Below are 19290 nucleotides of genomic sequence, written 5' to 3'. Positions count from 1 at the left end.
TCATCATCCTTATAATGCAATATTATCCTTACAATCAACTGTAAGTAGCATTACAAACAGAATTTTCAGTTAACAGAATTGAAGGATAAAAGTGCTTTTTATGTTAATATAATTTATAAAATATTAATTCTGTTTATAAAGAGCATCAGAATAAGATTATAACATGAAATAATGAAGAAAAAAGAAGAAGCTAATTTGATATTTTTTTTTGTTCATTAAGAAACTATTGGATTGTAACAAAAGTATCTTGTTATTATTATATTGTGTACATGTTTTGATGTGTAAAACACCAATGATTAAGATGAAGATGAAGAGATTGATAAAGATGATGATGATGACAATAAATTGTGTTATGATATTAATTCTGAGAAAAGAGTCAATTCAGTATTTAACATGAATGAAGATGAATGTCGTCTTATTGATGATTATTGCCATTCATTTGTTATCTTGATTATTGTTTTGCCTCGTTTAACATTCAATCACAACTAACAATCTTATTCACTTGACTTGTATTATATTTATATACTTGATTTAATACAACAAATTAAGTAAAAGGTTAAAAAATTGAAGTAAAATATTTATTATAATATCATATTGCAGTTGCTTGATTGATGATCAAATTTAACACAATCCTGATCACCATCACAATAATAATAACAATCATAATCATTAGCATTATTTGAGAGCATTTTTTGTTGATGTTTATCATGAGAAAAGAAGAAGAAGAAGAGAATCTTGTAAAAGCATAAAAAAGGGTCAATAAAAGGTCAATGTGAAATGAATGATGAAAAACAAAAAAAGTAAAGTTATTCTTGTTCCTTATTTTTTAACAAAAACATTCATCTTTTTTTTGTTTGACTCTCTTCGAACTGATGTTGAACATCATGTAAACTGATTCATCTGTTAATGATTACAAGATATAAACACTCAACATGACAACAAACAATAGTTAATGATAACAACACCATTCACCTCATAAATCGTTTATCGTTTTGTCCTTTAAAAGGGTTCTCATTGAAGTACTCATTGAATGAGATCAATTCACATACTCACGACACTCACATCGACACTCACCCTTAACTTTACCCTTAACTTCACCCTTAGTCTCACCCTTGGCCTTCCTCACTCTCCGTGACTCTTCCGGTGTATCATCATCATCATCATCTTCTCATCTCATCCTCATCTAAACTCCCAACTCCATTTACCTCTTTGTATAACTTTCCCTTTCTCATTCATCTTTATTCCCGTTTAGTGTCTTTGATACTTTTTTAGATTCACAGATATTCCGATTCCACAGCATTTCACTGATTCAAGTAATCATCTTATTCCAATGGATTCACTTAGACATTTCCGTGAACAATCACAGACACACACTCAACTAGCCACTGGCAAAACAATATCATCATCATCATTAACATGATAGGGATAAATATTTTGTCACTACTAATGCCATTAATTTAGACACGTTTCCACTCACTTGAACGACTTGTTGCTATTAAAATTAAACTTAAATGTGCTCTCTATTAACATAATCAATCTAATTTTACTCTTTCCCTTAATTTGTTTCATATCATGTTGTATTCATGTTTTTTAGCAACACTGTAAAGTGATCAATCTTTTACTCTACAACAATTGACTCTGTGAGAATCAGCAACAATGTTACTTTCATTGTCATTACAATTTCAATCTCGTTGTTACTTTTTTTTCAAAAAAAAACCTAAAATTGTAAATCATATTTTTCAACTTTCCAACATTTACATTGTCATTAGATTTAAAGTTACATCAAACATTCATTACAAGTCAACATTTTTCCATCAATTGGCCAAATACAAAAAAGCAGAATCCATTTTTCTCATATTTAAACTGTTGATTGATAAAATCAATTTTATAGTTTTCAATGTAAATATGCAACTATGAAAACTAATCAATATGAACAATCTGAATGCATAAATGGTGAGATAATGAAAGATGAATTTCATGGAAAAAAAACTGTTTCAATTGATGAGTCAAAAATGATTTAAAATGTTTGCCCAATTTAACGTGAAAAGTGAATGAATTTGGTGATCAAAGCCAAGACCAAACCATGATGGTTATAATAATGTTATAATAATGATAATAATAAAGTGTTTAACCCATTATCAGTTATCAAAATGTTTACTCCAACCATTAAACACTAACTTTAAAGTAATAACATTTCCATTCACATATAAATCATCATTAAACTGATTGCTTTATCCTCAAATGGTAATCCCAAGTTTGAGCATAAAAAAAAGGCATTACAGGACCAAGGGAAAGTGTTCATAAAAATTTGACAATTGTTTAAATATGTAATGCAATTTGGTTTCATTTTTCATTATAAAATGTGAATCCAGTGAACCCTTGAAATCGGCAAAAGGTTCCTAAGCGTGACTTGACATTCCAAGTGCAATAATTTGCTTCTGAATTACACTGAATCAAGATAAAACCTTTTCTTTGCCTTCAATTGGAAAAGGTCTGAGAGAGAAGGACAAAATTGATGGCAAACAATAATAAAAGGATTAAAGGAATGATTTAAGTTTGATAAAAAAAAGGAACCTCAAAAAAATGGGGAAAAGTGTTTTTTCCATTATTTTCCAATCAACCCAAATTGAGCTTGTAATCATTGAAGAGCATCAAAGTGACAAATTTTTGCTTCTTCAAACTCAGTCAATCAGTTTAATCAGTTTAAGGCCAGTTTCTCAGCCAATCCGTTGAGGTCACAGCTTATAATCGGTTGATTGTTGAAATGAAAATGATTACAATTTCAATAAAGTATCCAATGTCGTTAAAATTGCTTTTACTGGTTGATCTTATTTTCACTCGTTTTTTGTTGCTGTTCAACATTTTCATCAGACATTTAAAACCTTTAACCCAACTCACTGGGAGTTGAAGTGACTTTTGATTACATTTGATGTGCAAAGGGCTAATCAAAATTTAAATTGTCAGTTAACTGGTTGTTCATGGGAAATGTTAATACACTTTATTGTTAAATAAAATGGAACACAGTTTGTTTCTCAATAAAAAAGTAAAAACCAGTAAAGTGTAATGTACAGTGGTTTGGTATTCATTGAAATTCAATATAATTTTCAGTTTTCTATTTTTTCAATTTTTTTTCAAGGATTCACAGTTTGATACCAATGATTGCTGTACAATAATGGCTATAATAATGGTAATCATGATTAGGGTAAAAAGATGATGGTTAACAAGTGTTAAGAGCGTCGTTTGGATTCAATTTAAACCATTATAAACTGATCAATGATTAAACCATATTGTTTTGTATTAGCTGCTACTTGTGTTTGAATGGCTTTTTTCAAGATAAAACTTAAATTAATTACACTCGCGCCAATTTACATTCAACTCTTGCAGGGTTCAACGCTCATACAGTCTTTTTATTTCGTTTGCGTTTCAAGATCAGGTCGAATTCAAAGTATCTTCCAAGTTCTAACCAAGCTTTGCATCTAATTGAACTATTAAAACGTGAGATTCACGGCTTGAACTTTTGATAATATCAGTAAAATCGATCAGCTGATCCTGATCTTGATGATGGAACAGAATATCCCGAGCCATATACTCCTGAACCTGATGTACTAGTCCTTTTTTGATACATTCGAGTCTTGCGATCTGGATAATTTTTGCTCTTCATTCACACTGAACAAACAGAGATAGGTCATCATACCATTACATTCAATTCATTTCTTGTAAACTCTTCAAATTCAGAAAAAAGCAAAAAAGAGTTCAAATTCCGGAATTTTAGTATCTCAGTTTGCCAAGATTAAAACTTGGAATGATGAAATTTGCCATTCAAATTGTTCTGAAAATATCTTGCAATTTGTTTCCTTTGCTCTTATTCTTGGATCTTGAAATATTCCCATGCACATAATTTTGGATAAAAGTAAACTGTTACGATAAAAGTGTCAGCTTTTCAGTTGTCGTCCGTTTCATAATTTGCTTTTTATCACCATTGGCCCATTTTGATTGAAAGAATGCAAAGCGCTTATGGTTGAATTAGAGCCTTAACCATCATTATTATTGAATTATAAATAAGATTTAAGGCAACAGAAAAGAGCGAAAAGTAATCTCAAGATAAAAATGCTAAAACTGGTGTAACATTAACATAATCATCAATACCAATAAGATTATCATATTTTTTTTACTCAATACACGGCAGATTAGCTTAAACAGAAGAGGCCAACAGCTAATGCTTTAATACCAAGTTGATGAAGCCTTAACCTTTGTTAATGTTTAATATTAAAACATATTCAATCAAAACTGTGACCAGAAAATAATTTGTTTTTCAAGTCAAACATTTCACTTAATCTAAAATAATCATCAATAATGTTTACACTGTGTCCATCTTGCAACTATAAAGTCCAGTTTTAACAAAAAAAATTAGACTCAACACTCGGACCTCTAAATGAGACAAACTTTCAATTTCCATGCGACTCTTTGCCCGAATCAAATTGTTTCCAACACCAACTACAACTGATCATAAATCATCAATTAGATTTGAACTATTAACAGGGGAAAAAAGGAATCGATTGATTAATCAAAATAAAAGGTTTGTTATGGGAAGCGCCTTTCCATTTGCCTTTAAACATTGAAAATCTTGCAAGTTAAAGACAAGTTAATCAAATGTTGATTCACAAGTTAATACTTGTAACAATTAATTGGCCAACTTGCTTCACACGATTAGTTGATCAACTCGAAATTGTTGTACAACTCGATGAGATGGCAAAGCAAAAACTGGTCACATAAGAGTTTTGTATTGAAAAGGAAATCTTTTCATAATTTTAACCACAAATGATGAATGGAAAGTCAAGTCTTTTTTCACGGTAACAACAGTCGACAAAAACATTGAATCTGTTGATAACTATACAGACCAGAGTATAACTAATAGAAACTGATTCAACTAACCCCACTTTCCCACCCACCATAACATTTACCTTCTTGACTGTTGTGATTTTACTTTCACTTTTGGTGTACAAGTGTGCCTCAGTGTTGAAAAGGCACCAAAAGATAATCAATGCATTTACAGTTTAAAATTATGAGACTTTTCATAAAACTGGTTACATTGAATCACTGGCTGTGTGCAAGGTGAGACTGCTTTTTTTGCTAATCATTAACTCGACTATAGTCAACAATTAACCGTTACATGTTCACTGAACCAACACTAATCGACTTTGGTTCTTTTAAATTGAAACTTGTCGACATTTTTCAATCTTAACCAGACTTGCTTGTTAGATAAATTGATTTGTTGCTTTTGTTGCCAGCTAGAATTGAATGTTGGTGTGAAAAAGAAAAGATCAAAAATCAAATCTTAAAGGCTGGCCAAAATGTCAATTTGTGTTACAATGAATTTATCAAATCTAGACAAAAATCGAAAACTCAAAAAAGTTCTATAAATATGCTCAGAAAAGTTTAAATGCTGATTCAGATTCGTGATTTTATGGTTTCGATCGACAATGAAATTGGTGGAAAAATTTCTGTCTCTTGTGTCGCCATCAAATCGATCTTACAATTCAAGTCTATTTTGGACTTTAAGATTTGCATTTCACCAAAAAGCACAATTTCTTGAAATAGAATGCTTGAAATTTTAGTTCTTCTTAGTTTTCTAGGAATTTCACTTTCGTTGAAAGAAATGCTGAGATAGACCTTTTTGTTGAATCGAAAAATTTCAAGCCTGAAAAAAAAGTTAACTAAACACGGAATGACAATGAAATGTTCTTATAAGCAAAGACAGTTTGTCTAATGAATAGTTTTGATTCAGAATAGAAATCTAGATTTCGATAAATGGCCTCAAATTTTGAGATCGAACAATGGAATGATATCGAAACTGAAAATTTCTATTCTTAGAAGTAGAAACTCAAAGCAAGAGTTTGAATTGTGATGAATTTTCTCTTCAAATGAAAGTCTAGAATCGAGAGTGGCCTGAAATTTGCACTCTTGACTGGGAATGCGATTAGTTTTCAGGTTTGGTTAATTTTTGCATTTTTAAGATTAACAGGAAATTTGAGTTTCTTTGAAATGGCCAGGAAACATTTTCCATACAATTGAAGAGGAACTGTTTTGTCCAGCATTTGGATTAATCGTGATTCAATGTTGAGCGTGTAATATTTATGTGACACTTTTTATCGTCAACATCCTTTTCTTGAACTAATTTTACGATAATGGTAACCAGTTGGTCATGTTGATATGTTGATTGAGATGGAACGAGAGATTATTTCAAGATTGACCATTGCCATTCAAGTAAATTGAACTGGTCCCAAATGGTTGCCCAGAAAAGGGAATGGTAAAGATGATTAGATGAACAGAAGAGGAACCATTAAGGAGTGAAAAGATGAAAACCATGATCACTGTGAATGTAAAATGATTAGGTAAATAGGAAAATTGACTTGTAATTGAATGGAGTGAATAATAAAATGAAAGATAAATTATTTTCATTGTCAGTAAGTTGGACAGTTAGCCATTGGTTCATCACATCAGTTTCAACATTGGACAATATCAATGAGATTAACTGAAAGGGTGAAAAAAAAGAAAAAGGAAATGAAAAAAGGAAATGAAAAGAAGAAGAAGAAAAAAGTTGAAACAGAATTGATGATTAAAATGATTCCAATTGAAATGGACTTCATGCTAATCAACAATTTACTACGACAAGATCAAAGGGTAATGTTTCATTCACATAAAAGTGAATAATAAAAGTTATCCTTTTCCTTTCAACAAAACAGTTTAAGAAATGTTTTCAAACATTGGATTGACATTTCATTTGCCTTTTAGATTCCCTGTCAACTGGGAGTGAATTTCATTTGCATTGATTGCATGTTTGGATTAAAGCGCCTGAATCCCATTCAACTGAACAAGTGTTAATCCTGATTTCAAGTTTCCAGTTAATCTGCTTTTATCGACATTTTATCTGCAAAGATAATCACAATGAGCAATAAAACTGGACATTTGTTGGACTTTCATGAAATATTGTTCACATTTGACCGTTTAAACTGGCCATTTAGAGTTTTATTTTTTTGCATCAACTTTTACCTGATCAATATTGGACCAAGCGATTGAATCACTTTTTCAAGTTGTTTTCATATTCATCAGGCAATTGTGATGGGAAAATTGTTGAAACTGATAGGCTATTAACACTTGCTTTTATTTAGTCTATAATTAAATTGTTTTCAACATGTTTTCATTGCTAAATGGATTCACAGATTAAGTTGATTTGTTTTACATTTAAGCCAATGAAACGATAGTTTAGCACAATTTAATTTGATATTCCAGTGATTACTGTAATTTAATTGTATTCAATTCTCCAGCTTTCAATTAGTTTCTAATTACTTTTGAATAAAACATATTTTTCCATTAATTTCATTCAAATCGATGAATCGCTCTTTCTCAATTTACATAAATGATATTTTTGTTTTGCTCCAATCTCGATCTGTATTTTTTCAACATTTATAACAATCTTTTACGTTGAATATTGCTCTGCAAAGGTAAGTATAGTTATAGCAAGTATTAGCTTTGGCTTCAATTTAGGGCTTGAATTGTCAGTGGAATCAAAAGAACCGCAAAGATCAAATTTTCCAGAACAGATTTTCGCTGTTCTAGAATGGACAGGAAGGTGATTTAGGTAACCCTAATTAAGGATTTATTTGTTACTGATTAAGTCCATCGAAAGATGGTAACAATTCGAGAAGGATTGTGCCAGAAGCGGACTTATCTACTTGTTTTAATTCTTATAAGCTGTTGGTGATGATGATTATCGAGAAGGTTTTGATAGAGAAAAAATTGACTTTTTGATGGAAAGTCGTTCAAGTGAGTGGAAACGTGTCTAAATTAATGGCATTAGTAGTGACAAAATATTTATCCCTATCATGTTAATGATGATGATGATGATGATATTGTTTTGCCAGTGGCTAGTTGAGTGTGTGTCTGTGATTGTTCACGGAAATGTCTAAGTGAATCCATTGGAATAAGATGATTACTTGAATCAGTGAAATGCTGTGGAATCGGAATATCTGTGAATCTAAAAAAGTATCAAAGACACTAAACGGGAATGAAGATGAATGAGAAAGGGAAAGTTATACAAAGAGGTAAATGGAGTTGGGAGTTTAGATGAGGATGAGATGAGAAGATGATGATGATGATGATGATACACCGGAAGAGTCACGGAGAGTGAGGAAGGCCAAGGGTGAGACTAAGGGTGAAGTTAAGGGTAAAGTTAAGGGTGAGTGTCGATGTGAGTGTCGTGAGTATGTGAATTGATCTCATTCAATGAGTACTTCAATGAGAACCCTTTTAAAGGACAAAACGATAAACGATTTATGAGGTGGATGGTGTTGGTATCATTAACTATTGTTTGTTGTCATGTTGAGTGTTTATATCTTGTAATCATTAACAGATGAATCAGTTTACATGATGTTCAACATCAGTTCAAAGAGAGTCAAACAAAAAAAAAGATGAATGTTTTTGTTAAAAAATAAGGAACAAGAATAACTTTACTTTTTTGTTTTTCATCATTCATTTCACATTGACCTTTTATTGACCCTTTTTTATGCTTTTACAAGATTCTCTTCTTCTTCTTCTTTTCTCATGATCAACATCAACAAAAAATGCTCTCAAATAATGCTAATGATGATGATTGTTATTATTATTGTGATGGTGATCAGGATTGTGTTAAATTTGATCATCAATCAAGCAACTGCAATATGATATTATAATAAATATTTTACTTCAATTTTTTAACCTTTTACTTAATTTGTTGTATTAAATCAAGTATACAAGTATATAAATATAATACAAGTCAAGTGAATAAGATTGTTAGTTGTGATTGAATGTTAAACGAGGCAAAACAATAATCAAGATAACAAATGAATGGCAATAATCATCAATAAGACGACATTCATCTTCATTCATGTTAAATACTGAATTGACTCTTTTCTCAGAAATAATATCATAACACAATTTATTGTCATCATCATCTTCATCAGTCTCTTCATCTTCATCTTCGTCTTAATCATTGGTGTTTTACACATCAAAACATGTAATGCAATATAATAATAACAAGATACTTTTGTCACAATCCAATAGTTTCTTAATAAACAAAAAATATCAAATTAGCTTCTTCTGTTTTCTTCATTATTTCATGTTATAATCTTATTCTGATGCTCTTTATAAACAGAATTAATATTTTATAAATTATATTAACATAAAAACCACTTTTCTCCTTCAATTCTGTTAACTGAAAATTCTGTTTGTAATGCTACTTACAGTTGATTGTAAGGATAATATTGCATTATAAGGATGATGATGATAATAACAATAACAATATTGACCTTTATTTGTATCCTTTTATATGCTCTCTTTGAGTTACCCTTGGTCATCCCTTGACCAAGATTAAAGTATATTCAGATGGATTCACAAGTATGGACATTGACAAGATTAGGACAAACATTATGATGTACAGTTTTTTATGGTCATTCAACTCAAAGAAAAAGCTTAAGCATAAAAGCATAAAAAATATAAGCATCAAGAAGGAGAGGAATGTCTTAAGACTGCTTCTTGTCAATCCAATAGGAATAATGATAATGAAATAACAGTAACAGCAACAGTAGTTATAATGATGATAAGGATAATGATAATAATCATTATAACAATAACAGTTTTGTCCAAAAAACTGTCCGTAAACTGTTTCTTAACCAACACTACAGGGAGTAACTATGCAAATAGGATAACGTTTGACATTTTGGTGACAAGTCACGTGCTTATTTAGCGATCTCATCCAAACAAACGTGTTTAAACCAGAAACATCCTCATTCGCCATCTTCATTTTCATCCACATTTTTATCTTCATCAGCTTCATCAGCTTCACCAGTATCATCAGCATCATCTTGTATGTATTCATCAAGTGAATAAGTGAATATGTAATAAGAAAAGGATGAGAATCTAATTCACCAAAACTTGATAAGTGTCCATTGAAGATATCAAAACACAATTGTCATAATATTTTAAGGCGTATCCAATAAGAATCATAGATTAATATAACAATGAATCGAAATTGACTGGAAAATAATAAAAAATAGAAACAATTATTATAGCTAATCAAGAATGAAAGACACTTCATGATATGTGTGAAGTTTATTATAAAAAAGAAAGTTTGATAGACATGAGAAACTCAATACCAGCGTTAGTCAGTCTTTCAATACTTACCTCAATTCAAATATCCGATTCTTTATTTTTGTGGTAGCACCTAAAGAAGTTCAACTCGTTCAAGCATAACAAATGGTGTCTTCTGAAAGTGAAAACGATACAATAAAATTAATTGCATGTTTAATTGTGTTATACTTTAACATTTTAATCTTTTCTAATGGTCATACTTTTATTGTTTTAGTTAATGGACTTTTACTTACCTTTTGAGATTAAACCGGAAAGTATCGATATATGGTTGAAATGAGTTGCTTAACCAAAAACACATTAAAAGCAAATGTTTTACAATTAACACTATTTAATACAAAAGAAGTCATAACACAATAATTAAATGGAAATCATTAAAATTAAGTAACAGTTACAGTTTGGTAAGTGTTTCTTTGTTTTAGTTGACCTTTGTTTAATATTAGAGAAACGTTGCTTTTCAATTGTCTTTAACTATTGCTCGATATTTGAAGGATTAGTGTGACATTTAGTGAAAAGAAGTTAAATACCGATTCAATCTTAAATCCTTTCTTTTATCATCTGATCATCTGTAATAATTTTTCCGTTACTTTTAATCAGAAGATATTTCAATTTTTTGCCTTATTCTGAATTATCTTCATTTCCTTCTCAATTATCTTATTTCAATTTTATTTTATTCCCTTTTCAGTCATTCATTCATGCTTTTAGTTCGTTAATGTTATTTAACAAGTCAAGTGTGAATATAAGTTTAATCAAATGGACAAGTATTATTTTGATTGGTTTTGATCCACTGAGAGATGGGTAAGTTGATATATCATTAGCATTATTATTGGTAATAAAGACAATTATAATGTTAAGGTTTCAAATGTGGACAATTTAGTCTAAATTATGACACAATTTACAGTCAACATTCAAGTTAAACTCATCTTTATTTTATTTGATTTTTTTTCTTTCTTTTTTTTATTGATACTTAGGCTTCCTTGGCTTTCACCATCATCTTCAACATCTTCATCATTTTCATCAGCAAGTGATTCCTTTCTGGTAAAACAGTGAAAATCCTATTTTCAATTGAAGTGACACAATAAGGATTGTTGGTTTGTAAAAGTCTAGTCAATACCAGTACACAAAAAAGTGAGGGAATTCAATCCCAAAGGTAATCAACATTGTGTTGTGTTGTATGTTTTTATAACAACATTTTTTTTCTTGCTTTTTATTACTTGCATCACTTTGAAAAAGTCATCAATGATTTTTAGTAACGCTAAGTATCTCTATTTATGTCTTTCAGTTGCATTCTGTAGATTGGTTCTAAGGTGATTGTTATTTTACTGTAAAGGAGCAACAATTACGTGTAATGATGAGCAGAAAAAAAGTTGAATCATTGGCGTCAATGAATTTTTTATATTTTTACACAAAAAAGATGTAATAAATTTGATGAAATGATTTCCTCTTGGACAACCTTTTTTAATAAAAAGGGCAAATGAGGTGATTCAAAAAGCTGATTGAATTGATGCAAGGTTAGTTGATAATGTTATTTTTATTCATTCATTTAACTTACTTATATTTTTTCATCATTTTTTAGAAACAATTTTGGCTCACAGTTAATACAAAGTAGTTATGTGATTGACATGAAGAAATTTATTGCGTATAAAATAGGTGAATCTGCATCAATATTATAATATTATGGTAAGTAAGTATTGAATGAAAAAAGACATTTAAAATCGTAATTTAATATTAACATCGAGAGGCTACTTGATAATCGATGGAGTTTTTAAGTTGATTTAAAGTGTTGATAGGAACAAACCGTGTTTGTGTTTGTGTAAATTTAATAATGATCATGGCTATTTGGGATTTTGAGACCAAAATTTAAATTTGAATCTTTTATTCATTCACTTGTTTAAATTTGTTTTCCAACTTTGGTAAAATATTGAACTAATTTTGTTTTCAATCTTTTTTTATGCATAGATCTTTCATCGATGGTCATGGACCACATAATTTATTGTTTGCAAGGAAAGGAATGGAAATTACCTTCGATTAAAACGATCTCAGGACATTTCACAAATCCACATCCATTTGCTCAAAACAAAGCCAAATCGCAAATACAGTTAATTTCACAAGCATGATTTCTTGACCGTATGTGGTTTCGCTGCACGAAGCACTGAATCTAGAGCTTAAATTTCCAAGATACGATTCCGTACTCGAGTTAGAGACTACTACCTATTCAATGCAATTCAATGTTTAATGTGCTCATCAACTTGGACTTGTGAATTTGATGTTTATGGTCAATTCATTTTAAACTTAATTTCTAGTCAGAGAGGATGATTCATTTTTTTACGTTTTTCACTCTAAAAAAATGAGTTTCGATCGACTTCTAGGAACTCCGGATATTAGAGAAGATTCAGTTTCCTTAAAAAAAATATCTTTCAACTTGAAGCTCAACTTTATCAACATTAATTCAAAATGTTTGTCCTTTTATTCACATAACCACTTTAAACAACTGGACCCTCTTTTTCACACTCAATTGTGTTCATATGAACAGAAGTAGTCGATAGAAATATTGGGATTGACTTTTGAAAGCCATTTGCGGTTATTGAAAGCTCTAAAGGAATAATTTTTGCATTAATATTGTTGAAGCAAATTGTATTTGAAATATTCAGTGATCATTAACAATTTACAGATTGTTAACCATGTCCAGTTTATTGGTAAAATTGAAGGAATTTTGAGTAAAAAATAAGTCTTTTTGAAGTGTTGAGGATTTTCAATTCCAAGAAATGATTCCAAATTTTCTTCAAGTTCTCATCGATATTATGAAAAAGTCTGTTAAATCATTTAAATGTTAAGAAAAGATATTACAGCTTTGATTATTTGAACAAAGGCAATAATAATAATGATAATAAAAGTAATAACATTAATGATAATTATGATTAAAGAAAGAGAGAAAATCAGAAATAAAAAGTAACTATTAAAAAACATGAGTCTCATGAGTAACAAATCGACTAATAATTTAACTGAAGATTGACATTTATTTTTTATATTAACGCCATTCTTGTTGTATTTTGTCACTTTTGTTGCTTATTATTGCTCATTGTTTGTTTAATTGTTACTAATCACTATTAACTTGAGTAACAGCCTGAGTAAACACAAGTTGAGGTTAACTTGGTAAAGCAACAACCAAAGTTAATGTGTTAAGTCAAGTAAAGTAAAGTCAAACATGAATGAACAAGTTGAACATATCGATAGGAATAAAGTGAAGAGTAAGTTTGAATTGAAATGAAACTTATTGATCAGATAGATGATTTGAAATGATATCTTTTCACATTCATTGAAAGCCTTTGTAAATATATGTTGATATGAATGATAATCTTTACTGATCCAGTTCTCATTGCCATTAAAACAGCGTTAATCCATTGACAGTGAAACAAGAAATTTATGTTTTCCTTTTTTATATACATTTATATGTACTTTTTGTGCATTTGGTTAATTGTTACAAACCAAAGGAACTTACAATTCACCTTATTATTGATCTTTTTTTTCTCAAGCTTTAATTTAATTTATGAAGGAGAAACCAATAAATGGTTTTCCTCTTTTCTTGATTAACGATATTTATATAATGATAATGTTGAGCAAATACAAGTTGAATATATTTTTATGTGTTAAGCATAAGGTTGTGAACATAAAAATGATTCCGATAATAAAGAAGGTGATCAACTTAAGAATCATCTCATGCAATAATCAAATGATGATGACTTTGATCATACTCATCATCATCATCGTCATCATCTTGATGCTACTCATCATTGTCATCAATTTCGAGGGTTAACTGATTGAAAAATCATGAAAAAGATATAATTGTACAATTGACCAAATCTATTGAATAAAGTATGTTTTATGGTGGCTTAAATGTGTATCTCATTGACCTTATTCAAATAACATCGGCTTCAGATTGTAAAGCATACTTAATAATATGATTGTGATTAGGGCATAAAAAATGAATCGAACGCCTTTAAACATTAAAATATTAAACATGATTAAAGTAAAATAGCTTCTCACGATGTGATCATTGATATTGTTTAATATAGAAGCGACTGAAACATTTTCATAGTTTATCATGAAAGTCAAGTGTCAAGTTATTCTTAGTCATGTAGGAGACTCAATCATCCAGATCTACCTCTGAATCGAGTTTCATCTAAAGTAATCTTTTCATTATTCCTTGACCTTTCATTGCCAACATTTTTGTCTTCAATGGAAATCATTTGCTGCAATTAAATGAGAAAACAAAAGTAAACTTGAAAAAATGTAATCACATTTGAACTGGGAGTGAATAAGGAATTTTGTCGAATCCTGTAACTAAAATTACTTTGTAAATCATGATTGATTGATTTCATTAAAATGAAATTAGTTGAATAAAAGAATCAAACAATTTCATTGTTTTCATTCCATTATGTAAGGATCAGTGTGTCATTTAGTCAAAAGAGTTAGATTTCATTTTTATCTCGCCCTTTTTCAGCGTTAGCCAACTATCAGCTGCCATTGTGTTTCGGATCCAAAGATAAGCCAGTTCTTTGTTCGTCAATTACTCAACATTCGAATTTGTGAATTTTCTTGGGAAAATTCCAGCAAATGATGTCTCATCAGTTTACTATTCTTCTATTCACAAATTAATTTTACTATAAAAGTCAGTATAAAACGCCAAATTAAATCTCTAGTAATATATCATAACTTAATCGTGCTTTTTTTGACTTTTTTTCTTCTATCTTTTTTCTCATTTTTTCAGGTGACTTTTATTACTTATCGTTTGGCCAATGATCCGAAGTGTTAAAAAGAAACGATCAAGCTATGATCGATACAGGAAATGGACCGTGGAACAATGGAATGACTGGTGTGTTTCAGTAGCTTACGACGAAAAGGATACCTCAAAGTCACTCACCAGACCTCGACCATTGGATCCTACAGTGACCGAAGAAGAGTTACGAAATTGGATCCCGAAATTTGTGGAAAGTCTTAAACGTAATGATGGACGTCGGTACTCTAAGGGCAGTGTCAAGATGATCCTTTCAAGTCTCCATGTTTACTGCGAGGAGGTTTGCAATTTCCATGGACCACCATTTTTAGATAAACGTTCATCCATCTATCCATCAATCAAACTTTTTCTTGATAAATATGATGAAATGTCATCTCGCACAGACAATTTAATTATAAATTTGGATTCTCGCGATGAAAATCGTCTCTGGTGCGCCGGAGTGTTTAATTTAACCACTGCTCGAGGACTCTTGTTTGCCGTTTATTTTTATAATTTAAAATTCTTAAATCTTCCAAAGTCAGATCATCGGTCTTTAAAAGTTGACCAATTTTCCTTTCTTCGAGACAAAGATGGAAACCACTTTGTTGAATATCGCTCACCTCTTTTTAAAAGTAAGGATTATTCAGTTAGCAAGAAAATGCTTCAAGCTGTGATCGACCTTTACGATGTTGGCGAGCCCAATTCATATTACAAGATAATAAAAACGTACATCGACTGTTTGCCTGTAAAAAGTGGACCATTTTACCGCCGACCATCAACAAAGAAACGTTCAGATGGCTCACCAAAATTTTGCAAAACTCCATATAACGTGTCGCTGCTTAAACTGAAAATCGAGCAATTGTTGCAGTAATCTCGCTATAATGTGACTCGATGGTTTCATCTTCGTCTATTTCCAAGACAGATTCTTGTTTTTTAGATGGTATTTCATCTTTTTTTTACTATTTTGTTTTTTGTCGTTAAATAAGTTTTGTTCATTAATATTGTCATCAGCTTGAGATTAGCCATTAACAACTACTACTTGACATTCTCTTAATTGTGATATTTATCTTCGTTTTTTTTGTAATACTAATAGCTCGCCTATTCTTTACAAGTTAACAGTATATTTAATGTTAATAATAGTCCAATATAAGTCATTATCATTATACAAGAGTCCCTTGTTTGTTCATCTTTCCCTTGACTGACCCTAAAATTTGATCTCAACTACAAAATGATAATTCTAGTGGTTAAAAGTAAATAGCTATTAAGTTCTAATATTTTCTTTCTTTTCTTTCTTTTCCTTCTTTTCCTTCAGTCTTTCTAACAAATGGATCAACACATTATTTTAACCTTTTTTACTGTTATATTATTATCATTGGAAAGTTACTGAAGACAACAAAAGGAGGAGAATGGTGATTCATGGAAGGCTAAAGTGAAATAATGGATAAATCGAGGAATCGAGGAAAGGTCCATTACATTAACTGCAATTAGATGCATTTTTTGTAAGGTCCAAGAAGAGGATAAAAAATGTGCGGTTTGTTAATTTGTTGTTATTTCATTAATAACATCATTAGTCTAAATGATTTGTTATTAAGAGAAATGTGTGCATTTTTTAGGTGAACAATGAGGGAAAATATTAAGTGTCTTTAGCTGCATCTTTGATTTGACCATTTGATCATTTCAATGTTTACAATGTTAGAAGGTATTAATAGTGACCATTGTGGTGGTCAACAATCATTTTTCATTCATACTCTTTCATCTTCCCATTTGGTGTCAGGAATAACATTTACTCGGCAGTGTTTTAATGTTGAAATGGGTAAAAAATGATTGAGTAAAGTGATGATAATGATAAGTGTTTTCCAGTTGATGATGAACCCTTAAAGACACAACACTTTTTACATGCAATGAATTTGATTATTCACAGTAGCCATTATCTTATACAGCTAATGCCACTTGATGATTAATCTCAGGATTCCGGTTATGTTTAGTGATCCATTGGAAGCTCGACTTTTTTTCCATGTGATCAAGTCGACTATTAGATAACATTAAGTTGACTTATCAAGTCAACTCATTTGTAAAATACGGAAGTTGAAGGGAAAAATACAAAAAAGTTGACTTTAACAGAATAACATTTTGTTGTAAATTTTGCATTTAAAATGAGTTGAACTTTTTTTTCTTTTGAATTTTTCTAGTGTTTTTATGAACTTTACAATCTGATTTGAGTTGAGTTGACTCGAGTTGGTTCAAGTTAAACACCAAAAGATGGATGATTAATTGCCTATCAAACAATACAAACAAGAAATGAACACGAATCAATGAACACTTGATCTCCATTAAGTATATCTGTTTATGATGATCAACATTAATCCAATTGATTAGTCTTTTGTCATTTCGTTTTCCTGATTATCATCAATTGATTTTAAATTTTGCATATTTTAACCCATTTAATCTGGTTGAACAGTTGATCCATTGATGGTCACAGTTTAATCAAGTCAAGTCAACTTTCATCTTCCCATAAACACTTTTTAATCTTCCTCTTTGCTCTCCACTTTTTTCAACTCGTTTTTTAATAGATTCAATGATTTAATGTGATTCCTGGTCCACCCTAAGGCATGGGAACGAGTCAAACCAATTGGACATAGTTTATGCTGCTGTTAATTAAAGTTATCCAAGTGACTATCGACTTACCCGTTGATTCAATTGACATTTTATGTTATTTATTGTTGTAATGAAAAGATTGAGATAATTTCGCCTGCCAACTCCTTCTTTATAAGCAACTCAATGAAAGTGCAAAATTGGTTAAAATAACAAGCTTTTGGGTCGATATTTAAATGCAACGGATTAATAAGCATGATAAGACTGAACCTCTTTGCTTACAACTCTAGTCAATTGGCATAAAAAACAGTCTCACGGTTTGTATTCATTTTTCAATGTTAATGCTTAAAATGTAAGATTAAATGATTTTATCATGAACCAGTTGTTTGCTTGTTATATAATTTGTTTGATTATAAGAGTTTCACTGTTCTTAATGTTAATTAATTTCAGTTGTTTTCTTGATTAAACACAATTTACCTCTTACTGTTCATGATGTGAATGTTATCATGAAAATGATGGACTAAACTATTAGTTAATTGAGATAAAAAATGTCATCTAATTTGATCACAACATGAATCTATTGAATGCAATGAGATTGTTCAAGTAACATTATTTGTCCAACTTTTATTAACATTTCATTTTTTCTTTTCTTTTTTTTCGCTTTTTCTTTCAGATAATGAATCGGATGAAACTGAAAGCCAATTAATTAACTGCATTCACTTTGATTACATTAAATGAAGAAAAGTAAACAGAAAAGTATTGAAATTGAATTTATCAATTAAATGGTTTTCTCAATGAAAATGAAAACCCATTTATGGTTATAACATTAACCTTACATCAACTTCAACCTCAACCTCAACATCATTACCATTGCATTATTTAATGTAAAATGAATCTAATCTTTTGACAAGAAAATAATTGAAAGACTTTTTTGGTTACATTTAACAAGAACTATCCAGATGATGTAAAGTAAAGGGAAGAATCCTGTTGATCATGAATTGCCTGAGTTTACATTCAGATGTCGATTGAAATGATGTTCATTATCATGCAAATAAATGATTGATTAACAATAAGTTTTGTTGGTTAAACATGAGATTATCAAATAATCCTTTGGATTATTTATTGACCAATAATCTGATGATTCGTTGACCATTTACATGCAATTGACAGATTAACAAATGATTTAATCTGATTATAATCTTTGCTTTCATCTTCTTTGTGTTGACCTTTCATCCTATAAAATTATTTATAGGATTTCAGTTGTTTGTTTTAGTTGGTTGATAGATGGCGCTTTCATTCATCTCTTTGAATCTTTTTCAGGTTCAGTTCAGTTGAGATGAGTTTAGATGAACTTAGGATTATTCAGAGCTTCATGCAGATTCGATTGAATAGGAACACGAAATGAATTTGAATAAACAATTTATTTGGATTTCAAGTGAAATTTATTTTACATGATTGAGTATGAAATGTTGTGGATACAAAATAAACAATTGACTAGACAATTGCGAGTCAATATCGAGTGATCAATGAATTATCTTTATGTCGATCTCAAGTGATCTGAGTTGAACTTATTGCTTACATCTCGAAGGGTTGAGGCAACATCAATGATCAGTGTTGATGAACTTTTAAATTGAACATTTGATCGTCTTTTGGAATCATTAATAGGAATAACATCGGGTAAATTGATCTTGTTTGTTTGTCCATTTGAACATGATGAGCATGATGATAATGATGATGAAGGG

The 19290-nt window shown here is 30.2% G+C and overlaps 1 protein-coding gene and 2 long non-coding RNA genes across 6 annotated transcripts; 2 read left to right on the top strand and 1 right to left on the bottom strand.

Moving 5' to 3' along the window:
- Positions 1-9313: 9313 nt before the first annotated feature.
- Positions 9314-10613, bottom strand: LOC107369857 (uncharacterized). Its single transcript, XR_001570448.3, has 3 exons — positions 10419-10613; positions 10219-10300; positions 9314-10070 (listed from the first exon to the last, which is right to left on the bottom strand). It is a non-coding gene; the product is annotated as an uncharacterized LOC107369857 (long non-coding RNA).
- Positions 10614-10661: 48 nt separating this feature from the next.
- On the top strand, positions 10662-12926 carry LOC107369855 (uncharacterized). 2 transcript variants are annotated; one of them, XR_016198093.1, is made up of 5 exons: positions 10662-10980; positions 11154-11332; positions 11465-11693; positions 11759-11866; positions 12142-12926. It is a non-coding gene; the product is annotated as an uncharacterized LOC107369855 (long non-coding RNA). The 2 variants fall into 2 exon arrangements; XR_016198092.1 differs by having other exon boundaries at positions 10749-10980; positions 11759-11862.
- Positions 12927-14638: 1712 nt separating this feature from the next.
- On the top strand, positions 14639-18746 carry LOC107369916 (uncharacterized). Of its 3 annotated transcripts, none has more exons than XR_016198090.1 (5): positions 14666-14851; positions 14951-15896; positions 16269-16482; positions 17527-17865; positions 18222-18746. XR_016198090.1 is itself a non-coding variant. In XM_025162422.2 (2 exons), exon 2 carries the CDS (start codon positions 14979-14981, stop codon positions 15825-15827), a length of 849 nt encoding a protein of 282 aa, XP_025018190.2. In that variant the 5' UTR covers positions 14639-14851; positions 14951-14978; the 3' UTR covers positions 15828-16228. The 3 variants fall into 3 exon arrangements, 1 of the variants encoding a protein (XP_025018190.2); XR_016198091.1 differs by having other exon boundaries at positions 14677-14851; positions 17527-17900; positions 18222-18621; XM_025162422.2 differs by lacking the exons at positions 16269-16482; positions 17527-17865; positions 18222-18746 and having other exon boundaries at positions 14639-14851; positions 14951-16228.
- The last annotated feature ends 544 nt before the right edge of the window (positions 18747-19290 follow it).

This window comes from Tetranychus urticae, chromosome 1 (assembly GCF_039701765.1).
Source record: "Tetranychus urticae isolate SD_2017Ah chromosome 1, NJAU_TeUrti_SD_1.0, whole genome shotgun sequence".
Classification (NCBI taxonomy): domain Eukaryota; kingdom Metazoa; phylum Arthropoda; class Arachnida; order Trombidiformes; family Tetranychidae; genus Tetranychus; species Tetranychus urticae.
Note: the sequence above shows the minus strand (reverse complement) of the source record. Positions and strands in the feature narration are given on the sequence as shown.